Raw genomic sequence first — 26,195 nt, 5'->3', positions numbered from 1 at the left:
CACACACACACACACACAAAGAAACACATACACATAGAATTCTCTCATGTCCATCATATATTGAAAAGATTCACAAAATATAGTATAATGATACAGTGGAACACTATTGATACATAGAACAATATGAATAAATTTCCAATGAATTATATTAAGAGAAACAAGACAAGAGGCTGCAACCTGCATGGATATGCATTGATATGACATCCTTGAAAATGAAGAAGTATGTTTTCAAGTAGAACAGTGTTTGAGAAAGAATTGGAATTTGGGGTGGTTGACTACCAATGGATAAAGGACCATTTTGGGCTCAAAGGAATAGTTCTATATTTTGCTTTTAGTGGTTTTTATATGATTTCATCCACTTATTGAAACACTTCAGAATGCCCATTAACATGAGTGACATTTAGTTTTTAAGAGTGGCAGTGACAAACAGAAAGCAGGACAGTGAAGTTTCTAATGTCAAGGAGATATTTCTCTGACAAAGAGATTTAAGACTATTTTAGGCCATGGCTTTGAATTAGTAAAGAGTAGGACATTGAAGGTTACATACCTTAAAATACAGTTATTTTGAAAATATATTTTAAACTTATAAATAATTACCCTGCTGTGTTACAAATAGAGGCAATATGTAGTTATAATCTTTTGTAGTGTTTTGCAAGGTTGATTTAGCTCCTGAAGCTGAATGTTCAATGTATGTTAAATAGTAAGATTATTAATGAATTCCACATTCTCTAATCCAAGTACTTACATGTACTTTTTCTAATGAATGGTCAGTCTTTCAAGGTCCTTGCTGAAAATTATGTGGCTGTTCATGTGGCTATTATGGTTCTTGTGGACTGGTGACACAGCTGTGAATTTTAATAACTAAACTATTTTTATTTCTTAAAGGTGATATTGGACCAAATGGGCAACCCGGGCCAAGAGGACCTCCGGGGCAGCCAGGAATTGGTGCTCAGGGACCACCAGGACCACCAGGAGTTCCTGGACTAATAGGTGAACCAGGTAAGAGAGGAGTAAATGTGTATTTTATGGCAGTCCTAATCACAGGTTGGTTAAGCTTATCAATAAAGAGAAGCCTATATAATAGTCTTCCAAAAAGTTGATTTAAGAGGTAAGCTATCTAGGTATATAATTTTGTAAAAACAAAACTGTATACATCACAGCATAACAGTCTAATCCATAATCTTTTTCCTTCTTTTTCATTCAAGATTGATCTAGTTCATAAAATGCAGTTTAATAATTACACTACATCAACATATAATTATTGAGTTAGACATAGTTTTGCAAGTTTCTGGTGTTGAGTTTTTCAGACCTGAATACCTGTGCAACAATAATAAACTTTTGTCTATGGGGTTGGTTAACATGTCTTACAGTTAGGTTTTATCAAAAATGTTGTATAAAATATATTACACACATTTTGATTTTCTTTCCTTCTTTAAAAAGAAATTGAGTTGATTTTTTTTCTTTTTGCCCCTAAACTAGCACTCTGATTTTCTATTATGTTTTATTGGATACTCAGAAAGTTTTTTTCAACAGAGGTTTTGCCTCCAAGAGAAACATATGTATCCTCTACAGTTGTGCAATAGTATACTAAGACTGTGGAATGTGAATCATTTTGAGATGTAAATTTTTTCATAAATATATGTTTCTGATGCATAATGATGTTATTTGAAGAATTAGTATTTCTTGGCCATTTGTATTTCTTCTGAGCAGTTTCTATTCATTTCAGTTGCCCAGTTTTTGATTAGATCTTTTATTCTGGGTCATCTAATTAATTTGAGTTCTTTATATATTCTAGATGTCAATCTTTTGTCTAAGGTGTAGTTGGCAAAAATTGTTTCCTGTTCGGTAGACTGTCACTTCACTCTGTGGATTGTTTCCTTTGTTGTGAGAAGCTTATGGGTAGACCTTTAATCTTTATGTCATCAGTTTTGCCAGCATCATTTGCTAACGAGGCTATCTTTACACTAGCATGTGTTTTGAGCTCTTTGGTTAAAGACTTGATGGCTAAATGAGTCTGGGGTTGTTCCTAAATCCATGTCATTGGTCCATGTGTCTGTTTTTGTGCTAGGACCATGCTATTATTATCACCATAGGTTATACAAGTCAAACTCTGAAATTGTAGTGCCTTCTGCTTTGTTTTTGTTGCTTGAGATTGTTTTTGCTATTTTACTTCTGTCCTGTCCTGTCCTGTCCTGTCCTGTCCTGTCCTGTCCTGTCCTGTCCTGTCCTGTCCTGTTCTGTTCTGTTCTGTTCTGTTCTGTTCTGTTCTGTTCTGTTCTGTTCCAGTATGAGGTTTTGGACTATCCTCTCTATTTCTGTGAGTAATGTTGTTTGTATTTTGATAGTGAGTACATTAAAGCTATATATCAGTTTTGATAGTATGACCATTTTAACAATGTTGTTTGTGGCTGTCAGGAAATAGGGGATTGTCTGTCTGTCTGTCTTGCTTTCTTTCTTCTCTCTCTCTCTCTCTCTCTCTCTCTCTCTCTCTCTCTCTCTCTCTCTCTCTATCTCTTTCTTCTTTCTTTCTTTTCTTCCTTTTTGTACTGGAGATTCAACTGAGGACCTTGGACCTGCCAGGTAGGCACTTAAGCCTCTGAGCTAATTCCCTGGCCCTCCATTTTTCTAATGAATTCTTTTATCTCCTTTTGCAGGATACTGTAGTTTTGTTGTAGAGGTCTTTTACTTCCTTGCTTAGACTACATCTTGGTGTTTGCTTTTTCTTTTTGTTATTGTGAATAGATTTGGTTTTGAAATTACATTTTCAGAGATTTCATTATTGATATAGAGCAACACTGTTGATTTTTGTGTTTTATTTTGTATCTTTCCATAATTCTGAATTTGATTATTAATTCTAGAAGTCTTTTAATGCACTTTTTCATTCTTCTATTTAATCTATCCCCTCATCTATAAATAGTGATAAATTTACTTCTTTTTCTGTACACATCCTTCTTACTTCTTTCTCTTGCCTGATTGCACTAGATAATGTTTAAAGTGCTGTATTGAAGAGAACTGGTGATAGTGGACATCCTTGTCTTGCTCCTAATTTTAAAAGAAAAGCTTTTAGTGTTTTCTCATTTAATATGATGTTAGCAGTAGGGTTGGCCTAAATGACTTTTATCATATTGGCATAGGCTCTTTGTATACCTATTTTCAGAGTTTTTTTGTCATAAATAGGTACTGATTTTATTGAAAGGCTCTTTCTGCATCAATTGATATAATGTTATTTTTTCTTGCTTCTCTTTAATATTTTACTATATTGATTTTTATACGTTGAACTATCCTATATTGATTTGTATATGCTAAACTACCCTTGTATCCCTGAGATGAACCCTACTTGGTCATGGTACCTGATCTTTTTGATGATCTGTTGCAATCACTTGGCCAGTTTCTTGCTTAAGATTATTGTATGCATGTTCATTAGTTTGGCCTGTAGTATTCTTCTTTAGCTGGGTACTTGTCTGGTTTTAGAATTAGAGTAATGTTGGCTCCATGAATGAGATTTTAAGTATTCATTGCCTTTTGATTCCATTATGGAGTTTGAGAAGTATTGGTGTTACAGCCTTTATAAAGGGCTTATACAATGGAGTGGGGATCCCATGAGGTCCTAGGTTTTTCTTAGTTGGAAGTTTTTGGTACTGCACCAGTTTCCTTTGCTGTCATTGGACTAAACAGCACTTTTATATCTTCGTTCAGTTTTGCTAAGTCCTGTGTCTAAGAATTTATTCAGTGTTTTCAGATTCTCCAATTCCTTTGGGATAATTTTTCATAGTAGATGCTAGTTATATGGATTTCAGAAGTAGTCTTTGTAATATAATCTTTTCTCATTTCTGGTTGAGTTAATGTGACTATTTTCTCCTTTTGGTAAATTTGTTTTCTTTTTTTTTTCCTAACTGAGAAAAAGCAGCTTTAATAACACACACACACACACACACACACACACACACAGACACACACACACGTTCATATGTTTATATGTTTTGTTTTCTTTTGCAAAGAGCTGGCTCTTTGATTAATTGATTATTTGGAGTTTTTTCTTTAGTGTAAATTTCATTAATTATCTGTTCTGATTTTTTTAAATATAAATTTAAGATAGGATCTACAGGGTGTACAGGGTCTCACAAAGTAGATCGGACTCATAGTGATTCTCCTGTTTACACCCTCTCAAGTGCTGGGATTACAGGCCTGTGCCACCAGGCCCAGGCTCAATTGCCTTCTCAGCGAGGCCTTGGGGCAGGGCCAACACAGCATGCCGGGTATCGAACCCCTGCCGCTGCACTCTGCCTAAGGAGGACGTTTAGTCTACTGAGCTATCTGGCCAGCCCTTGTTCTGATCTTTTTATTTTCCCTCCCTGTACTAGATTTGTTTTCTACTGTTATTGTTGTTCTAGTTTCTTTAGGTATATCATTAGGTTGTTTATTTGCATTTATTTTGTTTTGCTAATCTATTTGTAGCAATAAATTTTCCTCTAAGGGCAGTTTTTTTTCTGTAGGTTCTTATTAGTTGTACTCACATTATTGTTTGATTTGAAGAATTCTTTAATTCTTCCTTTCATTTCTTCTGTGATCCACTGAATAGTCTGGGTCGAGTTATGCAATGTCCAGGTGTTAATGAAATTTCTGTAGTTTCTTTTGTAATTGATTTCTAGATTTTAGTGCACTGTGATCTGATAGGATATATGGGATGATTTTCACTATTTCATATTTATTTAAGTTGGCTTTATGTACTAGTATTTGGCCTGTTTTGGAGAAAGTTCGATATGCTGCTGAGAAGAATGTGTATTCTGTTGTATAGAACACATTGTAGATACAAGATAATTCTATTTGAACTTGTTCAGCTCTGATATCTCTTTGTTACTTTTTGCTTAGTTAGTCTAGCTTTCTGTAAAAGTAGGGTATAGAAGTCACCCGCTATGATTTTGTTGATGTTTATTTGATCTTTTATGTCTAGAAGTCTTTGCTTTATGAAGTTAGGTGCCCTAGTATTCCATGCATATATATTCACAATGTTTAACCCTTCTTGTTGAATTGTTCCTTAACTGGTATTCAGTGATTTTCTTTGGCTCTTCTGGTCAGTTCTAGCTTGCAGTTTATTTTGTCTGAGAAAAAATTATTACTTCTGCTTGATCTCAGGATCCTAGAACATGGAATATTGTTTACCATTCTTTGATTTTTTTTTTTAGCCTATGAATTTCTTTTTTTTTTTCTGTATTTAGGGTAGGGCCTAGAGGGTGTACAGGGTCTTACTACTTAGATCAGACTCATAGTGATCCTTCTGTTTTCAGCCTCCCAAGTGCTGGGATTACAAGCGCGCACCACCACGTTCAGTCTCCATCGCCATCTAACCATGCCCAGCAGGTGGGGCCGGCATGGCATGCTGGGTATTGAACCCCAGTCTCTGCGCTCTGCCTAAGCAAGCACTTTAGTCCCCTGAGCTTGAGGCCGGCCTTGAATGTCTTTTTTGGATCGTGAGTTTTTTTTTTTTTTTTTTTTAATGTAACACACTGTTAGATTCTGTGTTTTGATCCACTGTGGAGTCTGTGTCTTTTAACTGGGGAGTTGAGGCCATTTACTTTGAGAGTTGCTACTAAATCATATTAAATTGTACCTCTCACTATGTACCTTTTCTGTTCTTGATTGCTCAATTTTTACTTTTTTGTTTAGTGAGTTCCTGCTGGCTTAAAAGCCCAGTGGTACATGCATGAGGCTCACATCAGGCAGCTTGAATCACCAGTGGTCAAATAATTAACATCAGACAATGGAATTCAAATCAGAGCTGTCTGCCAGGGAAGAATAAGATTTATGGGCCCCATAATGAATGGGCCCCACTTTTTTATTTGTTCATCACATCTGACATTTAACTTTGTTAGCTCCATTGTCTTTATCTAGGGTATTCCAGAGTATTTTTGGAGCCCTTGCTTAGTGTTCATGTATCACTGAAAGTGTTCATTGTCATAGAATATCCTTGTTTCTTCTGTAATTTTGACACATGATCTAGCAGGATATATTAGTCTCAATGGTAAGTTGTTTTCTTTTATAGTTTGTAACACTTTACTTCAAACTCTGCTGGCCTTTAAATATTGTGTTGAGAAATCTGTAATCCCAATTAGTTCATATTTATAAGTGATTTTTAAAGTTAAAAAATAGGTAAGAAAAAGACTCAAAGAAGGAACAGGTCAAAAGCAAAAAAAAGAGTGTAATAACCAATTAATGCCCATAAAAATCAAGAAGTAGAAGAAAAAAATAAAAATACAAAATCAAGATAGTCCAAATCAAATAAAGAAGGAAACAGTAATTAAAACAACTAAAGTAAAAATAAAAACAGAAAACTTCACACACTTATAGCATTAACCTAGAGCTTTGATACAGTTTTCTCTGTACTAGTGTCACTCTCTTATTTGATTAGACATCCAATTTCCCCCTGTAGATCAGAAAATTGCTTGCCTGAAGTCGTAAAGACTGTTGCTCTTACCTTCCTTGTATCCTGGTTTTGAGTTGCAGATATCTGCCACAGTAGACCTCTGTGGATCTAATCACAGGTTGATGTGGGTTGTGAATATTATTGACTCCGTGTGTCTTGCATCCAAATACCTCCTTTGGCTGAAATGCCTATGACCCAGGTATTGATCCCTGCCTCTCTGATCACAGATATCTGTCAGTTTCAGATCCACTCACAGAAAGAGCAGAAGGGTACCTTTTTTCTCTCTTACAGCTCTGCCTTTCTGATTTTGTTCTGCATAACTGTTGCAGAGCCAAGTTTTCCTTTCTTCTGCTGTTCTCATTTAGGCTTTGCTGGGTGGTCCAACAACAGTCTTGGATAGGCTTCTGAATGTTCCATATCTAGCACTCATGTTGTATGTGGGAGGAATACGTGGCTTCTTCTCGTTAGTAGCATTACTAGTAGTACTAGTAGTAGTATTCACTGTGAAGGTTAAGCCTGGTCTTTTCCTGTTGCCCTGTTGTTCACTCGCTCTTGAGGTGGGTGCATGGCTATGTAGCAATTAAATTTCACTCTGCTGTGCTTTGAGGCTCTATAAGTCCCTGCCCCCCAATAGAAATAGCTCACTTTACTGTGCACACTGAGGACATTAGCAAGACAGTGAGTCAGTAATCTACCAGTCTGTCACTGAAAGGCTGGCTTGCTCCATTAGTCCAGTATTTTCCCAAAAATGATGTGTACTGGTGTTCTCAATTCTGTTGCAATGCTATATATAGCCATGTTTGTGCCAGTACCACGCTCTTTTTATTGCTCTAGCTTTGTAGTGCAATTTGAAATCAGGTATCGTAATGTGTCCTGCTTTGCTCTTACTGCTCATAATTGCTATGTCTATGCTCATTCTCTTCTGGTTTCATATAAATATTGAGTTGGTTTTTTTTTCTAGTTCTGAAAAGAATGCTTTGGGTAGTTTGATTCATATTGCAATATATTTATTTTTTATTTTTAATAAAATGGGCATTTTAATAATCTTGGTTGTATCTTTTCAGGAATAAGAGATATCTTACCATTTTATAATATCCATTTCAACCTGTTTTTTCATAATACTATAGATTTTATTGCAGAGGTCTTTAATTTCCCTCATTAAGCTTATGTAATTAGGTGTTTTTAAGCAACCATGAGTGCAACTGTTTTCCTGATTTCTTTCTCTGTGCTTTCACAGTTGGTGTACATATATGCTATGGGATTTTCATATTTATTTTATATTCTGCCACTTTGCAGAATTATTCTAAGAGATTTCTTATAGGATTTTGTTGCCATCTATGTAAAGAATTATATCATGTACAAATAAGAATAGTTTCAGTTCTTTCTTTGTTAGTCCATCCCTTGTTTGTCTAGTCTGATTGCTGGTTGACCTTTCTAGAGTGCTAAAGTCACCCAACATGATTTTATTGTTGTCTATCTGTCCTTATATATCAAATAGTTTTTATTTTGCAAAATTGTTTGCACCAACATTGGACACATAAATATTTAGAATTTTTCTGTTGAATTATTTCTTTTTCCAGAATGTAGTGATCTTTGTCTCTTCTGATTACTTTTGGCTTCAAGTTCACTTTGAAATCAGTATAGCCGCACCCATTGAATCAAGTAGTTGGGTTTTGTTTTGGGAGGTAAGATCATTTACATTCATTGCTATTATTAAAAGGTATAAAGTAAGTCCTATCTGCATTAATTTTCTACTGATTCCTTTATTTTTTACTTTTGCTTAACTGTTGTCTCAGTTAAATATATTCTTTCCTCTGGGCTCCTTAGTGATATGACTTGCTGTCTCTGTCTAGGACTTCTTTGAGTACTTTCTACAATGCTGTTTTGATGGCTACATGTTTCTTTCAATTCTCTTTGTGGGGAAAGTATCTAGTTTTCTATCAGCTTAGAAGGATAGCACAGTCCAGGGTGGCATATGTTTTCCTGTAGGTCTGGAAAAATTCCCCTTCAAGGTGTCCTTTCTCTTAAAGTTTATATTGAGAAATCAGCTATTAGTTTCATGGACAAGTTACATGGAATTTTTCTCTAACAACTTTTTTTATATTAATTTTATTGAGAAAGAAGTAGCAATGAAACAGTTTCAAAACAGGTTAGTAGGACAGTTACAATAATTAACACATTGAATATTGTTGTCTTTGTAGTAATTATTCATAGAACAAGATGCAGACATGAATATATTGTCTAAGCACTATTAGTACAAATCTTTCTTCTCATTGAACTAAGAGAAAGTAGCTGTATATCTATTCTATTTTATATATATATATATATATATATATATATATATATCACTACAAAATAGGCCTTCATTTATATCCCCCTTTTTGTTTGCTTTTGTCAGAGATGAATATTCCATTGCCATTCATATATTGTAGGTACGTGAATTCAACAAAATAATCCAATATAGTCCAGTAGTCTATAATAGTAGTGGCTTATCCACATAACTGGCAATGTCAGAAGTTGTTGACTTGAGCCTTTTACAGCTCAACATATTAATATGGCTTTACTTTTTATACCTCAGTTTTATACTTTTCTGCTGGATAGCTAAGACCAAGATAAAGCAAGACCTATATAGCAAAAAATGTAACTTTTGTATCTGTCAAGGTCAGTCAAATCCCCTCAGGAATTACCCTGAAACCTCGTACTGCAGTTTGTAGATCTTTTGTCAGTTTCAGCCATGTGGATGAATCACAGCCATTGCTTGACAAATTTGCTCTCTATGAAAGTCTGTGAGAATATTTTCTCTCCATGTGACTCTCCTTAGGCACACTCTACATCATCTCTCACTTTCCTCTTTGGCTTCATAATCTTCTTGACCAGAAAATTTGGGACATCACTGAGTTATATTATGTTACAGTACAGTTCCTCTTATTTCATGAGTCCTCACTGCCCTTGAAGAGCTAGGGCCAAAATTCTAACAACATTTAACATTCTCTATTTCTGTTGAATTTCTGAGATTTTGAACATAACCTGTTATGGGTCAATTATTCTGGATGTAGCTATTTAGGGTTTTTTATTCTTTACCCATATATTTGTTTCTTTCCCTAGATTTGGAAAATATTCAACCATGATTACAACTAATAAACATTTTTATAACTTCATATCATCTTCCAGCCTTTCTTTTAACTCCTATAATTCTTGGGTGGTTTTTAAAGTCATCTAGCAACTGTTGTATCTAGATTTTGTTTTTAGGCTTTACTACATCAGCCTTTCTTTAGATCCTGACAGTCTCCTCAGACTGGTCATTCCTGTTGCCCATATTTTCAATTGAATTTTTTATGTCTGGATTTCCTATTGATATCTTTTAAAAAATCTCCATTTTGTTATAGTACATATTCAAATCTTTGTTTATTTTTTAAACTCATTGAATGTCCTATTAATGAAATCCTTCTCCTGTTTAAGTATATTCACTTTGAGGGCATTGAATTTCATACACATTTGCATCATTTCTTCTTTGATTTATTTAAACATTTTAATCATTTCTTCTTAAGTTCTTTGCCTAAATAATCCTGCACTTCAGTGCCTGTGTATCAACTTTGAGGAGATAAAAAGTTTTAGATATATTTTGCTGCCTGATTTTCACAAGTCTCTAGTGTTTTTGTGCTGATGGTTGGAAATCAATTATAGTAGAAAACTCAAAACCATGTGAATGTCTTTAGTGTATGTCTCCCTGTGATCTGACCTTTACTTTGTTTAAATTTTGGTGCTCATGTTCCTATTCAACCTACTCAAATATTAGGATCATTCCTGGTCATTGTGTTGCAAGGAAAAACGAATTATCACCTATTTGTTTTAATGTTTCACACATTTTTCGGTAATTCAGAAAGTGAATAAAATAGTACTGATAAAGAGTAAGCTGGGATAGAGAGGATGATGAAAGGAAAGAAGAAAGGGAAAAATATTGCAGAAAAATTGAAAGAAAAAAGACAACATCAAGGGGCTGGAGGATAGCTCAGAAGTCTAAGAACCTGCCTGGCAAGTACAAGGAACCAGATTCAGTCCCTCATACTACATGGTGTGCCGGCCCTAGAATGCCCTGCCAACCCTGGAAACGTGGCTTGGTGGTGCATGTCAGTATTCGCAGTGCTGGAGAGGCTGAGAAAGGAGGATCACTAAGAGTCTGAGCTGCATAGTGAGAACCTATACCAAATAAAAGATTAAAAAAATAAAAAGAAAACATGAAATGAAAGAAGGAAAAATGATAGAAGTTTAGAGATACAATTAGTTTATCTACAATGCAAGGTGTGAGAGAAGGGTATGCAAGGTTATTTCCAGGGGTATAAATAAGGAATAAGATGGAAGGAAGTACAGTGGGAGTTTAAGGAAAGATGTAACAAAGTCTGCTCCAGTTAATGTGCTGATAGTGGGGATCCCCAGATCCAGCCCTAGCCCAGGCCCTGTGAGTGTGTGGGAGAGCTGCTGGCTACCCTGTGCTGGGGGGACCTTACCGGTCCAAGCCCAGGCGCTGAGTGGGTAAGACCCTCTTCAACCCCCTTGGGAAACCCCCAACACACTGCAGTCACTGCCACTCCTGCCCAGTGAGTGAGAACATCTGCTGCATTCTCAGGAACCCCAGATCCAGCCCTAGCCCAGGCCTGGTGTGTGTGTGTGGGAGGGCTTCCTCTCCCCACTTCTCCACCTTGTCCCCTCCAGACTCAGCTCAGGTCTGGCAAACAGGCCTGAAGTGAAACCCTGCAGGTGCAATCCCTGCAGAGAGAGAAGGGGACAGAACCAGCCAGCTAGTCCAGGAGCAGAACATCTTACCAGAGGGGCACAACAGGTTCATCCCCAAGGGCAACAGTAGGAAGGAGCTGAGCACAGCAGCCAGACCCAAACCAGGCACATCTGGATAAATCCAAACTTTGTAGATCTACACCTGAACTTCAGTAGGTGCTAAGGTTATAACTGCACCAAAGCTCTACAACAAAGGTCAGAAGACAGTGCCATACAAAATGACAAAGAGAAGGAGCCAAATGCAATCTCAGACCCCAAGCCCACCCATAACAACTGCAGAAGACACTAACACAGAACAAATTGGGAATCACACAGCTGAAATGAAAGAATCAACAGCATCTGAAATAAAGAAACAGCTGCAGAAAGGTATAGAGGAATTCAAATTGGAAATGAAAAAAGAAACCTGTGAATTAAGAGCATCTGCAATAAAGAATCTAATGCAGAAACATATGGAGGAAGCCCAGTGCCCACCCAGAACAACTGTAGAGGACACTACCTCAGCTGAAACGTATGAATTAATAGGGTCGATAGTAAATAATTAACAGCAGAAAGTTATGGAGGAAATAAGAGCGGAATTCTCTTCTACTAGCTTAGCTCAAATGTATGAATTAAAAGCATCGATAGTAAACAAGGAACAGCAGAAAGTTATAGAGCAACTCAGAGTGGAATTCTCTTCTGAAATAAAAAAAAGAATTCTCTGAACTCACAGCATCACAAGTAAAGAATCAACTATAGAAACATAGGGAGGAAACCCAATCTGAAAAAAAATGCAGTAAAAGAATTTATAACTGCTTCTAAAGAAGAAATTGATAAAAAAATCAGAGGAGATTAGAAAAATAATGGATTCCTTGAATGAGCAATACAGGAAAGAAATACATCACATGAAGCAGAGTCAAAGAGATATAGAGGAATTTAAAATCTAATCACAACCTTGCAAAACCGTTTGAGTGAAAGTGAAGACAAATTTTCAGATCTTGAAGATGGTGGTGCAGCTAGTGAAAAGGAAAGAAAGGATCTCTTAAAAACAACTAGAATGAAGGAAAAAATAATTCATCACATGCAACATGATGCAAAAATGAACAATGTGAGACTAATAGGTATCAACGAGAAAGAAGGAGTCAACACAAATGATATTTTAAAAATACTGGAAGAAGTAATAGCAGAAAACTTCCCAAATATGAGGAAACAATCTGCCATTCAGGTAACGGAAACATAAAGAACGCCAAATAACCTCAAGCCAATTAAAAATACACTGAGACATATAATAGTCATGATCCCAGAAATCCAGCACAAGAATAATATGCTGAAAGCGGCTAGAGAAAAGAAGCAGATCACATTCAAAGGAAAACCCATCAGAATTACGGCCGACTTCTTTTCACAAATCATGAAGGCAAGAAGAGCATGGAGCAGAGTACTTCAAGTCCTCTATGAAAACAAATTCCAGCCCAGACTACTATACCCTGTAAAACTCTCCTTCAAGTTTGATGGAGAAGTGAAATACTTTCATGACAAAGAACAGCTAAAGAATTTCGTAATGAAAAGCCAACACTACACAGGCTACTGAAAGATGTTCCAGGGAGGGACCAAAATGATCGGAACTCCATGAATGAGATCAAAAGCAACCAACTAAATAGGGCAAGCAATTAAACACAGGAGAAAAAGGAGTAAACGACAACAGGTAAATAGCATATCAATCGTAAGTCAATACATCTGAATTCTAACCATCAATGTAAATGGACTCAATTCACCAATTAAGAGAAATAGACTGGCACGTCGGATTAGGAAACAAAATCCAACAATATACTGTATACAAGAAACACATTTAACTCATAAAGACATTCATAGGCTGAAAGTCAAAGGATGGAACGCAATACTACATGCCCCAGCACCTCAGAAAAAAGCAGGTGTAACAATCTTATTCTCAGACAGCCTCAACTTCAAACCAACAATGATCAAGTAAAATAAAGAAGGCCACTATATACTGGTTAGGGGAAAAATTCAAGAGGAAGAGGTAACACTCATATACATGTATGCACAAACACAGGAGCACCCAATATATAAAGCAAATCTTAATGGACATGAAAAATCTAATATCCAATACCACAATCTTAACAGGAGACCTTAACATCCGCTTATCCCCAAAAGATAGGTCAACCAGACATAAACTTAGCAAAGAAGTAACAGAACTGAACCGGAGCTTGAAATAAATGGACTTGGTGGACATATACTGAGAGTTACAACCAAACACAGCTGAATACACATTTTTCGCAGCTGCACATGGGTCATTTTCTAAAATAGAACACATACTGGTCCATAGGTCATGCTTAAGTATATGTAAGAATACAGAAATTTTCCCATGTACATTATCTGGCCACAGTGCAATGAAACTGGAAACAAATGATAAAAGAAACCAAAAAACCCTTAAATACATGGAAATTAAATGACACCCTACTCAACAACCAATGGGACACAGATGAAATTAAACAAGAAATTCAACAATATCTACAATTCAATGAAAATTCAAGCACAACTTATCGTAATTTATGGGATATGATGAAAGCAGTTCTCAGAGGGAAATTCATAGCTGTGAACTCACACATTAGGAAAACAGAATGGGAACAAATGATAAGGGCTGCTTGTTATGACGCCCGTTGCTGCTATGATGTCTCTCGGGTAGATGATTGTTCAAAAAGAAGAGTGCGTGGTGAATGAAATCAAGAGACAGGAAAAGGAAAAGAGATCAGTAGTCCATAATAGTATTGGGTCTTCCGCTTCACTGGCAATGTCAGAAATTGTTGACCTGAATCCCCTACAGCTCAACATAACACCATGGCTTTACTTCTTATATTTTCTTTTTATACTTTTCTGCTGGATGGTTAAGACCAAGATAATGCAGGATCTATGAAACAAGAGTTGTAGCTTTTGGGTCTGATAAGGTCAGTGAAATCCCCTCAGTACTTATCCTGAGATCCTGTACCTCAGATTGTAAAACTTTTGTCAGTGTCAGCCATGTGGATGGGTCACGGCCATTGCTTGGCCAATGTGCTCTCTGTGAAAGCCTGAGAGAATGTTTTCTCTCCATATGACTCTCCTTAGGCACAATATACATCATCGATACTTTCCTCTTTAGCCCCATAATCTCCTTGATCAGAAAATTTGGGACACTACTAAGTTACATGATGTTACAGGACAAGTTCTCATATGTCCTGAGTCTTAATTGACCTTGGAAGGCCAGGACCAAAATGTTAGCTTTCATTGCGGCCCTCCTTTTTCTCTAATTTTGCTCTGCAAATGTAGGTTGTTAACCATTCAGAAGACAAGCTTATTGTTATTACCATACAACGTAGGCTGTTAAGCTTAACCTCACTATCTGTCTGAATATCAAACATCTTTGGAATAACATGGAACAGGTATTTTTCGTCAAGTATTGATATGTTGAACTTTAATTCTCTATAGAATATGATGAAAAAATATTTAAAAATTAGAATATATTTTTAAAAATAGACATAAAGAATTATATACTTCTTATGTATACATATTAGTTAAAAAATCAAACCATACACAACCTTGAAGCAGGACAGTCCCACAACATTCCTTTTCCTATCTCTTGCCTTCATTCACCACCCCCTTCTTTTTGAACAATCATCTAATGGAGAGACAGCACAGCAGCAACTGGCATGTCATAACAAGCAGCCCGTATTCAGAAGACCAGAATGACAGACACTCCGAGCGTGAATCTACTACTACAGATTACAATCTGCAGTACAGTTGCTTAGTTCACACTTATCAGTATACATAGTTAGTCAGGGTGGGAATCCTTCCAATTAACTGCCAGATTCAAAAATCTTCTGAAGATTCTCAGGATCCTTGCCTTGCTTATCTTCTACATATAATTGTATGGCTTGACATTGTCATGTTTCCTAGCTCTTCTACTTTCCCTCTCTTGATTAGTTACTCCTTGAGATCCTGCTTTCCTTTTACTTGTATTATACACTTCTAATTGTATTTCTTATTTTGAGTTCTTATACTAGGGAAACTATATGATATTTACATATGTGTGTCCGGTTTATTTCATTTATGTGTATATGTTCAAGTGTCATCCACTTCAATATAAAGTCTTCAAGTTTATCATTCTTCATAGCTGAATAATACTCCATTGTGTAAAAATGCCACATCTTTTTCTACCTTTCCTCAGGTGATGGGCATCTTGGTTGTTTCCAAGATTTGGGTATGACAAATTGTGCTGCTATAAACATAGGCACACATATATCTCTATAATATGATATTTTCAGGTCCTCTGGGAAAATTCCCAGTAGAGGAATAGCTGGTTTAAAGGGGATTTCCAGACCAAATTTGCTAAGGAGTCTCCACACTGATTTCCATAACGGTTGCACCAGTCTACATTCCCACCAGCAGTGAAGAAGCGTTCCTTTTTCCATACAGCCTCTCCAACATTTGTTGTTGGGTGATTTCATTATGATAGCCATTCTTTCTGGGGTGAGATGATATCTCAGTGTTGCTTTAATTTGCATTTTGTGGATGGCTAGTGATGTGGAGCATTTTTTCATATATTTATTCTCTTCCTAAATTTCATTGCCTGACAAGTGTGTGTTCATCACGGATGCTCATTTCTGGATTTGGTCTTTAAAGTTTGGGGCCCTAGTGTTTTTAGTTCTTTATAAATTCTAGAGTGCACACCTTTTTCTGAGTACTTATTGGTCATGATTTTTTCCAAATTTTTGGGTTGCCTTTTCACTTTGTTGGTAATTTCTTTTGACGTGAAAAAACTCAGTAAGAGCAGGTCCTGGTTGTTAATTCTTTCAACTGTTTTCCGTGCGATTTGATTTCTGTCCATGAACTCTTTGCCTAGCCCTATGTCTTCAAGAGTTCCTCCTACTTTCTCTTCAAGGAGACTTAGTATATCTGCTTTAATGTTTAGATCTTTAATATATTTTGACTTTAGTTTAGTGAATGGTGATAGACCTGTGTCAAGTTTTAGTTTTTGGAATGTAGAGTGCCAGTTTTTCCAGCACCATTTGTTGAAGAGGCTATCTTTCTTCCAGGGTGTATGTTTGGCCACATTGTCAAAGATTATCTGGCTGAGTATGTTCAAAGGGGCTTCAGCGTTTTCTAATCTATTTCTTTGATCCTCAGGTCGATTTTGTTGCTAGTACCATGCAGATTTTATCACAGTAGCCTTGTAGTATAATTTCAAGTCAGGAATTGTAATGCCTACTGCCTTGTTTTTATTGCTCAGGATTGCCTTTGCTATTCTAGGCCTTTTCTGGTTCCAGAAAATTTTAGGAATTATTTGTCAACCTCTGTAAAGTATGTGGTATCCCTATCAGTGGTCTGATAGGGATACCATTAAATGTACAGCAATTTTGGGGGTTTGGCCATCATCACAATGTTGGTTCTTCCTACCCTGGAACATGGAATATCTTTCCATTTTCTGAAATCCTCTACAATCTCTTTTTTCAGAGTACTGTAATTTTCCTTGAAAAGATCTTTGAGTTCTTTAGTTAGATTGATTCCAAGGTATTTCATTTTCCTCAGTGCTATTGTAAAAGGTATTGTTTCTATAATTTCCCTCTCAGTGTGTTTGTTGTCTGTGTAGAGGAATGCTATTGACTTTTGGATTTGATTTTATAACATTGCATGCTACAGAATTTCTGTATTAATTCTAGTAACTTCTTGGTGGAGTTTTTTGGGTCTTCCAAGTAAAGTATCATGTCATCTGCACATAAAGATAATTTAACTTCCTCTTTGCCTACTCTTATTTCTTTTATTTCTTTCTCTTGTCTAATGGCTGTAGCTAATGATTCGAGAACTATATTGAATAGGAGTGGTGATAGAGGACATCCTTGTCTTGTACCATATCTAAGAATAAAAGATTTCAGTTTTTCCCCATTTAGTATTATGTTAGCCAATGGCTTTTCCCAGATTTGAAGAAGAGGCCATCTATTCCAATTTTCTGTAGGACTTTGAACATGAATGAGTGTTGGACTTTGTCAAAAGCCTTTTCTGCATCAATGGAGATGATCATGTGGTTTTTAGTTTTCGCTCTATTGACATAGTGTATTACATTGATAGATTTTCGAAGATTGAACAATCCTTGCATCCCTGGGGTGAATCCTATCTGGTCATGGTGTATGATCTTCTTGATGATTTACTGTATTCTATTTGCTAGTATTTTATTGAGGATTTTGGCATCTATGTTCATGAGGGAGATCGGCCTGTAGTTCTCTTTCTTAGTTTCGTCTTTCCCTGGTTTTGGTATCAGTATAATACTTGCCTCCAGGAATGATTTTGGAAGGATTACTTCCTTTTCAATTTCATGGAAGAATTTGAGGAGTATAGGGATTCCATTTTGTGTAAATGTCTTGCAGAATTCAGCTGTAAATCCATCCGGACATGGACTTTTCTTTGTTGGTAGGTTTTTAATTACATCTTGTATTTCATTGGCTGTTAATGCGCTATTTAGAGTGGTTATATTTTTTCGATTCAGTTGTGGTAATTTGTACCTTTCTAGGAATCTGTCCATTTCTTCTGTGTCTTCTATTCTGTGAGAGTAAAGATTCTCAAAGTAGCTATGGATAATCTTCTGTATTTCCACTGGGTCTGTCGTAATTGCACCCTTTTCATTCCTTAGTGCTTGTCTTTGAATTTTTTATTTCCTCTCTTTGACGAGGTTGGGTAGGGGCTTATCGATTTTATCTAATTTTGAAAAGAACCAACTTTTTGCTGGTTCTTATAATTCTTCGAATTGTTTTCTTCTTCTCAGTTGAATTAATTTCTGCTCTAATCTTTATGACTTCTTCCTGTCTTTGGGCTCTGGGTTTCGTTTTCTTTTCTTTTTCTAGTTGTTGAAGGTGCAGCATTAGTGTATTTATTTGTTCCCGTTCTGTTTTCTTAATGTGTGAGTTCACAGCTATGAATTTCCCTCTGAGAACTGCTTTCATCTTAACACATGAATTCCGATAAGTTGTGCTTGAATTTTCATTGAATTGTAGATATTGTTGAATTCTTGTTTAATTTCATCTGTGACCCATTGGTTGCTGAGTAGGGTGTCATTAATTTCCATGTATTTATGGTTTTTTTCTGGTTTCTTTTGTCATTTATTTCCAGTTTCATTGCACTGTGGTTCGTTAATGTGCATGGTATCGTTTCTGTTTTCTTACATATAATTAAGCATGACGTAAGTACCAGTATGTGGTCTATTTTAGAAAATGACCCATGTGCAGTTGAGAAAAAAGTGTATTCAGCTGTGTTTGGTTGGAACACTGTGTATATGTCCACTAAGTACATTTGTTTCAACTTCTGATTCAGTTCTGTTATTTCTTTGCTAAATTTTTGTCTGGTTGATCTATCTTTTGAGGTCAAAGGTGTGTTAAGGTCTCCTGTTAAGATTATGGTATTGGATATTATATTTTTCATGTTCATTAAGATTTGCTCTATATATTTGGATGCTCCCGTGTTTGGTGCATACATCTTTATGAGTGTTACCTCTTCCTCTTGAATTTTGCCCCTAACCAGTATATAGTGGCCTTCTTTATTTCTCTTGATCTTTGTTGGTTTGAAGTTGAGACTGACTGAGAATAGGATTGCTACCCCTGCTTTTTTCAGAGGTGCTGGGGAATGTAGTATTGTGTTTCATCCTTTCACTTTCAGCCTATGGATGTCTTTATGAGCTAAATGAGTTTCTTGTATACAGTATTTTGTGGATTTTATTTCCTAATCCACTATGCCAGTCTATTTCTCTTAATTGGTGAATTGAGTACATTTACATTGATGGTTATAATGGAGACGTATTGACTCATGGTTGACATGTTATTTACCTGTTGTTGTTTACTTCTTTTTCTCCTGTGTTTATTTACTTGCCCTATTTAGTTGGTTTCTTCTGTTTTCATTTGTGCAGTTCTGATCATTTTGGTCCCTCTCTAGAACATCTTTTAGTAAACTGTGTAGTTTTGGCGTTGTCATCATGAAATTCTTTAGCTGTTCTTTTTCATGAAAATATTTCACTTCTCTATCAAACTTGAAAGAGAGGCCGGAGAGATAGCTCAGTAGAATAAGTGTTTGCCTGGCAAGTGCAAGGGCCTGTGTTCAATCCCGGTTCAAAAAAGAAAAAAAGAAAAAAAAAACTTGAAAGAGATTTTTTCAGGCTATAGTAGTCTAGTATGAAATTTTTTTTCAAAGAGGTCTTGAAGTACTCTGCTTCATGCTCTTCTTGCCTGCATGGTTTGTGAAGAGAAGTCGGCCGTAATTCTGATGTGTTTTCATTTGAATGTGATCTGCTTCTTTTCTGCAGCGGCTTTCTGCATATTATTCTTGTGCTGAATTTCTGGGATCTTGACTATTATATGTCTCAGTGTGTTTTTAATTGGGTTGAGGTTACTTTGCATTCGTTGTGCTTCAGTTATCTGAATAGCAGATTGTTTCCTCATATTTGGGAAGTTTTCTATTATTATTTCTGCCCATATTTTAATGTCATTTGTATTGACTTGTGTTTCTTATTGATGTCTATTAGTCTCATATTTTTCATCTTTGCATCATCTTCAGGTGATGGATTATTTTTTGCTGCATCCTTGTTGTTTTTAAGAGATCCTTTCTCACCATTTCACTAGCTGCACCAGCGTCTTCAAGACCTGAAACTCTGTCTTCACTTTCACTTAAACGGTTTTGCAATCTTGTGTTTGAGATTTTAGTGTCCTCTATATCTCTTTGACTTTGCTTTCTGCAATCTATTTCTTTCCTGTTTTGCTCATTCAAGGAATCTGCCGTTTTTCTATTCTCCTCTATTTTTTTTATCAATGTCTTTTTTAGAAGTAGTTATATATTCTTTTACTGCAGTGTTTTTTCAGATTGGGTTTCCTCCCTATGTTTCTGTAGTTGATTCTTTACTGCACATACTTTGAGTTCTGAGAATTCTTTTTTTTTATTTCAGAAAAGAATTCCACTCTGAGTTCCTCTATAACTTTCTGCTGTTGCTTATTTATTATCAACACTATTAATTCATACATTTGAGCTGATTTAGTGTCCTCTGCACTTGTTCTGGGTGGGCATTGGGTTTCCTCCATATGTTTCTGCATTTGATTCTTTACTGCAGATGTTATTAATTCAGGGATTTCTTTTTTAATTTCCAGTCTGAGTTCTTCTATACATTTCTGCAGCTGTTTCTTTATTTCAGAAGCCGTTGATTCTTTGCTTTCAGCCGTGTGATTCCCAATTTGTTCTTTGCTCGTGTTCTCTGCACTTGTTAATGGTGGGCTTGGGTTCTGAGACTGCATTTTGCTCCTTCTCATTGTCATTTTGTGTAGCAGTGTCTTCTGACCTCAGTTCTAGATCTTTGTCACAGTTATAGCCTTTGCACCTACTGAAGTTCAGGTGTATATCTACAAAGTTTGGTTTTGTCCAGCCGTGCCTGGCTTGTTTCTGGCTGCTGTGCTCAGTTCCTTCCTGTGGCTGCCCTTTGGGGTGAACCTGTTGTGCCCCTCTGGCAAGATGTTCTGCTGCTGGACTAGCTTTATTGTTCTGTTCCCTACACTTTCTGCAGGGATTGCCATTGAAGGGTTTCACTGCAGGCTTGTAAACCAGGCCTGAGCTGAGTGTGGAGGGGACAAGGTGGAGTAGGTGGGAGAGGCAATTCTCCCACACACTCACGTGGCCTGGACTTGGACTGGATCTGGGGGTTCCCAGAAAGTGACAGAAATTCCTACTCTATGGGCGGGGTGTGGTGGGGTACTATGGACTGATGAGGGACGTCCTAAGAGGATGAAAGAGTGTGTCACCCATGCTATCCCTGGACTGGGACCAGTAGGTCATGCCAGCACAGGGTAGCTGGAAGCTCTCCCACGCACTCACCAGACCTATGCTAGGACTGGATCTGGGTTTTCCGGCATTGTGGCAGAAATTCCTACTGAGCCGGTGGGTTAGGGGGGATGCTGCAGAGTGGTGGCTGGTGTCCCAAGGGGGTGGAAGAGGGTCTCACCCACGCTGTGCCTCGGCTGGGACAAGTAGGCCCCACCAGTGCAGGGTAGCTGGAAGCTTTCCCACACACTCACCGGGCCTGGGCTAGGACTGGGTCTGGGGTTTCCCAGAAAGTGGCAGTAGGGGAGGTGCTGTGGAGTGTTGGTGGGCATCCCAAGGGGATGGAAGAGGGGTCTCACTCATGGTGCACCTGGGCTGGAACCAGTAGGTCCTGCCAGTGCAGAGTAGCTGGAAGCTCTCCCACACACTCAGCGGGCCTGGGGTAAGACTGGGTCTGGGGGTCGCTGGAACACGCTATAATAGTTTTTATAATGTTGAATTAAGTTGTGATATGCCTTTTTATCATAAATGGATGTTCAGTTTTGTCAAATGATTTTTCTGCTTCTGCTGAGATGAAGGTGTCTCATCTTTTTTCTATTTATGTGATGTACTGCATTTTCTGATGCATGTATCTTAACTCATCCTTCTTTTCTTGAAGGATTTTTTTAAGCTGGCTCAGAATGCCTTCAGGGCATGTTTGGCTGGCTGGAGTTTTGGGGATTGAGCCACAGCAACCTGAGGCTGACTGCTTTGTTGAAGCAGCCTAACTCATCCTTCTAACCCTGGGATAATGCCAACTTGGTCACAATATGTGATCTTTTTATAGTTTGTTGTGTTCTGTTTGCTGGTATATTATTTAGTATATTGCACCAATATCTAAAGCAAAGTACACATGTATGTGAGGAGTAATAGAACAAAATCATATATTGCCTATAGGAGACATTCCTCATCCAAAAGGAAGTTCATAGACTGAAAGTGAAAGAATAGGAAATGCCACTCCATGCAATTGGAGCTTGAAAGTAAACAAATGCAGAAGAACTTAACTCAAACTTGATCAAAAGACATAATGATAGCCTTTACATACTATAAAAGAACACTTCAACAGGAAGAGATAATGATTTGTTCATCAAGTTTTGGCACGCTAACATAACAAATATCACTGGACATAAAAGGACAAATAGAAATCTATACAGTCATTGTGCTAGACTTCAGTACCCAAATCTCACAAACATATCAAAATAATTATCAAGAAATATCAAAATGAAAGGCTGGGAGATAGCTCAGTGACATAAGGCAGAGCTCCCTTCCTGAGTTCTTTCCCCTTTCCAAAAATAGAGAGACAGAGAGAGAAAGAGAGAGAGAAAGAGAGAGAGAGAGAGAAAACAAAATATCAGAGTTAAACCACACAGTTAAACAAATTGACTAAAATTGAGAGATATACAGTGTTTCATACAATAGAATACACATTTTTCAACATCAACCAGAACTTTTTCCAAAATAGATCATGCCTTAGTCAACAAGCATGCTTAAATAAATACAAAAAATCACAATAATCCCCTGCATACTACCTAGTCATAAGGAATGAAACTAGAAATCAACATGCAAAGAACCATAAAAAGTATACAAATAAATGGGGATTAAGTAATACAGTATTGAATAATCAGTGAATCACATAAGAAATTTGAGAAAAAATTAAAGGTTTGTAGAAGAAAATGTATATGGAAGGAGAACACACTAAAACCTATGGAACTCAATGAAAGCAATCCTAACAGGAAAATATAATTATTCTTGTTCTATTATAGGTTAATGAGAAAGACTATTACTAATATTTTCAAAAATCTGAGTTATAATGCTTGGCTCACATATGAAATATCAGTTTTTAATACATTTTTATGAGTATTTGTGTTTATAGTAGAAAAACAGCACAGAGTTTCTATAATGTTATATTTCTAGGGCAAAATATTGGTATTATGCTTTTCTGGTTTTTCTTTTGAATCTATTTTTTTGAGGTTCTATTATTTGCCTATTTTCCAACACAGTTCATACAATTTAACATGTTTCTAAATTAATGTACAATTGAATTTCAATTCCTTTGACAGCTGAAGAACAAAATGAAATTTGTCAATGGCCTAGAAGCAAAATTATTTCATTACATGAGTTACTAATACAGGAAAATATGGAGGGTTTTGATTCTTATTGTTTTGTTTGGACATTTGCTGGAATGCAGAGGCTTTAATGAATCTTTTTATCACTTGAGCATACTTTGTTCCATGTTCACAGATAAAACTGTAACCTGAGCCAAATATGTTATAATGTTTTCCCAGGTTTGGGGAAAATTGTGTGGCTGAATTGTTTATAGGAAAGAAAAAAAAATCTTCACTGCAGTTAATGAAAACAGACATAAAACAACAAAACCACAGAAATTATTCACGTTATTTTCAAAATTTAGGGAGAAGGCATTATAAATATCAAAACTTTTTAAAATTTTTTTATCTTTTCCCCATAAATTTATTGAGAAACAAGTGGCAGTGAGACATTTTCAAACCAAATTGGTAGGACAGTTTTAATAATTAACACATTGCATACATTCTTCCTAGTGGTTATTTGCTGTACAAGATGCAGACATGATATCCTATTTACAAACACTATTAGAACAAATCCCTCTATTCTTTAAGAGAATGCAACTATATATCTATCCTAACCATTTTGAATACACAGATACAAAATGGACATTCGTCTGTATCCCCCTTTTTTTTGTTAAGTTCTGTTATTTGAATATTATAGATGTGTTAACTCAGCAGAATATTCTAAAAGAGTCCAGTATTCCATAATAGTATTGGGTCTTCTGCTTGACTGGCAATGTCAGAAATTGTTGACCTGAGTCCCCTACAGCTCAACATAACAGCATGTCTTTACTTCTTATACTTTGTTTTTATACTTTTCTGCTGAATGGTTAAGACCAAGACAAACCAAATCTCCCCAGCCCCCAATATCAAAACTTTTTGAGGGGTATGAAACCTTTAGGCAAAGCAAAATGTGTGTGTGTGTGTGTGTGTGTGTTGTGTTTGTGGAATTCTCACAGGTAGTATATGTTTTTATATTTTTAAGATTTTCCTCTTTTAGGGGCCAGGGAGATAGCTCAGTAGAATAAATGCTTGCCTGGCAAGCACAAGGGCCTGAGCTCAATCAATGGTTCCACCAAAACAAAAATAAATAAAATTAAAAAATAATATTTTTCTCTTTTTTCCAGTAGCAATTACATTTGGTTGCTAGTAAATTTAGAATATTTATATATCCCTAAATAGCCTCAGTAGGGATAGGCATATAATTTCTGCAAAAGGAGATTCAGCAGGACTTTTAACTTTTTTTGAGAAAGGGTTTTACTGTGAAACTCAAGCTAACCTGATGGTCATTATGGTGATCTTCCTGCCTCAGTGTTCCAAGTGTTGGCAAGAACTTTTGACTTTATATTGACTTTCTTTGTCCTGAATATTTTCAGTATGCCCATTCCTGATAGTATTCATGACAAAGATATATCCTGTGAAAAGTACACTGTACTATCAATTACTACTAAGAGTAATAAACAAAGTATACTCATAGTCATCCAATAATAATTTCTCTCTACCTAAGCTGTTATAGTGCAAAATAAAATTATTTTAATATAACATATAAGAACTCAAATTCCAAAATGATTATTGAAAGCAATATGAAAATCAAAGATAACTAAGAATGTAATTTTTGTAATAAACATTTTACTACATTTTATTGTTAAATATATTTGATTTATAGAATATTCTATATGAACACTTGAGAAAATGACTGTTTCTTATTCCTAATGTGGCATATTATAGTCGTGTAATGATGGGCTCTAATAGCATCTGTTTGCTGAGGTTTTTTCTAATCTTTTCATATGCAGATTTGTTTCATAACCTATTGAGCCTTTTGCATTGTTCTTGTGTTTGGGTGGCTCTACTTGTTGCTAAAGTTTTCTCCCTCTTGGTTGCTAGGTCTACAAAGTATTGAAGTTATTTTCCAAAAGCTTTACTTTAAAGTTTAATAGTAAAAGTAAAACACAAACCCTTTCTCCAGAATGATTCAATGTTTGATTTCTTTTCATTATTTTATATGCGGCTTTTGGAACATATTTGAAGAGACTTTACTTCTATTTCAAACTCAACCATAAAGACACTATTTGGCTATCACTATGTAACAGTAGATAGTGATCTGTATAGAGCCTTCACAGTGTTCATTACTAGATATCTCACACTCTTCACAAATAAATCAGTGTAAAATATTTCGCCACTTTTTATAGTACTTTAATAATAAATGACAGCATTAGAAAAATTACCACTGACAAGTAAGTGGAGTTTTCTAATTTTCAAAAGTGAATTCTACATTTTTTTCTATACTTTTAGGGAATGGTGTACAGGGTGTTCAGGGTCTTACTACTAGATCAGACTCATAGTGATTCTCCTGTTTACAGTATCCCATGTGCTGGGATTACAGGTGCATGCCACCGTGCCCAGTCTCAATGGTCTTTTCAGGGAGCACTGGAGGTGGGGCTGGTATGGCAGGCCTGGGGATCAAATCTGTGCAGGCGCTATAATCTGCTGAGCTATTTGGCCAGCCCTGTGAATTCTGTAATATTAAGAGCATGTTCAAATATGATGTCAACAGGTTTTCATATCCCATATGTTGTTTTTATATAAAAATGGCAACCTATGATTAACAGTAAGATTAGATCTTACGTCTCAGCCTCCAGCAGCTTTCACTCAGTTGTGGCATTATAGCCCAATAGCAGACAAGAACACCAAAGTTAAATGATTCCCTTAAGTTGAATAGTTGATACAGACTGCAGTAAGAACATGCACAATGCTTTTAACGTAAGTATTCCCCATAAACATTTTTGAAGTGGGTATATCTTACAGAAACTTACATTGTAAGGCCGGCAATATAGCTCAGTGGATTAAGTGCTTGCTTAGGTAAATGCAGGAGCCAGGGTTCGACTGCTGGCACTGCATGCCGCTTCATCCCCTCCCCTAGGCATGCTGAGCCATCATTGATGGAGTCTGGGCATGGTGGTGCATGCCTGTATTTCCAGCACTAGGGATGCAGAAATCAAAAGGATCACTACAAGTCTGAGCTGCATAGTGAGACCCTGCACACAAACACA

At 36.4% G+C, this 26,195-nt stretch overlaps 1 protein-coding gene across 1 annotated transcript in view; it reads left to right on the top strand.

Annotated features, from left to right (window-relative positions):
• Col4a5 (collagen type IV alpha 5 chain) overlaps nt 1-26,195 on the top strand; it is a 351,283-nt gene that overhangs the window by 237,707 nt on the left and 87,381 nt on the right. The window contains exon 27 of the mRNA XM_004642629.2: nt 886-999. Coding sequence (XP_004642686.1) covers nt 886-999 — 114 coding nt within the window. The remainder of the gene's footprint in view (nt 1-885; nt 1,000-26,195) is intronic.

Source organism: Octodon degus, unplaced genomic scaffold, assembly GCF_000260255.1.
Source record: "Octodon degus isolate 3935 unplaced genomic scaffold, OctDeg1.0 scaffold00157, whole genome shotgun sequence".
NCBI lineage: Eukaryota > Metazoa > Chordata > Mammalia > Rodentia > Octodontidae > Octodon > Octodon degus.
Note: the sequence above shows the minus strand (reverse complement) of the source record. Positions and strands in the feature narration are given on the sequence as shown.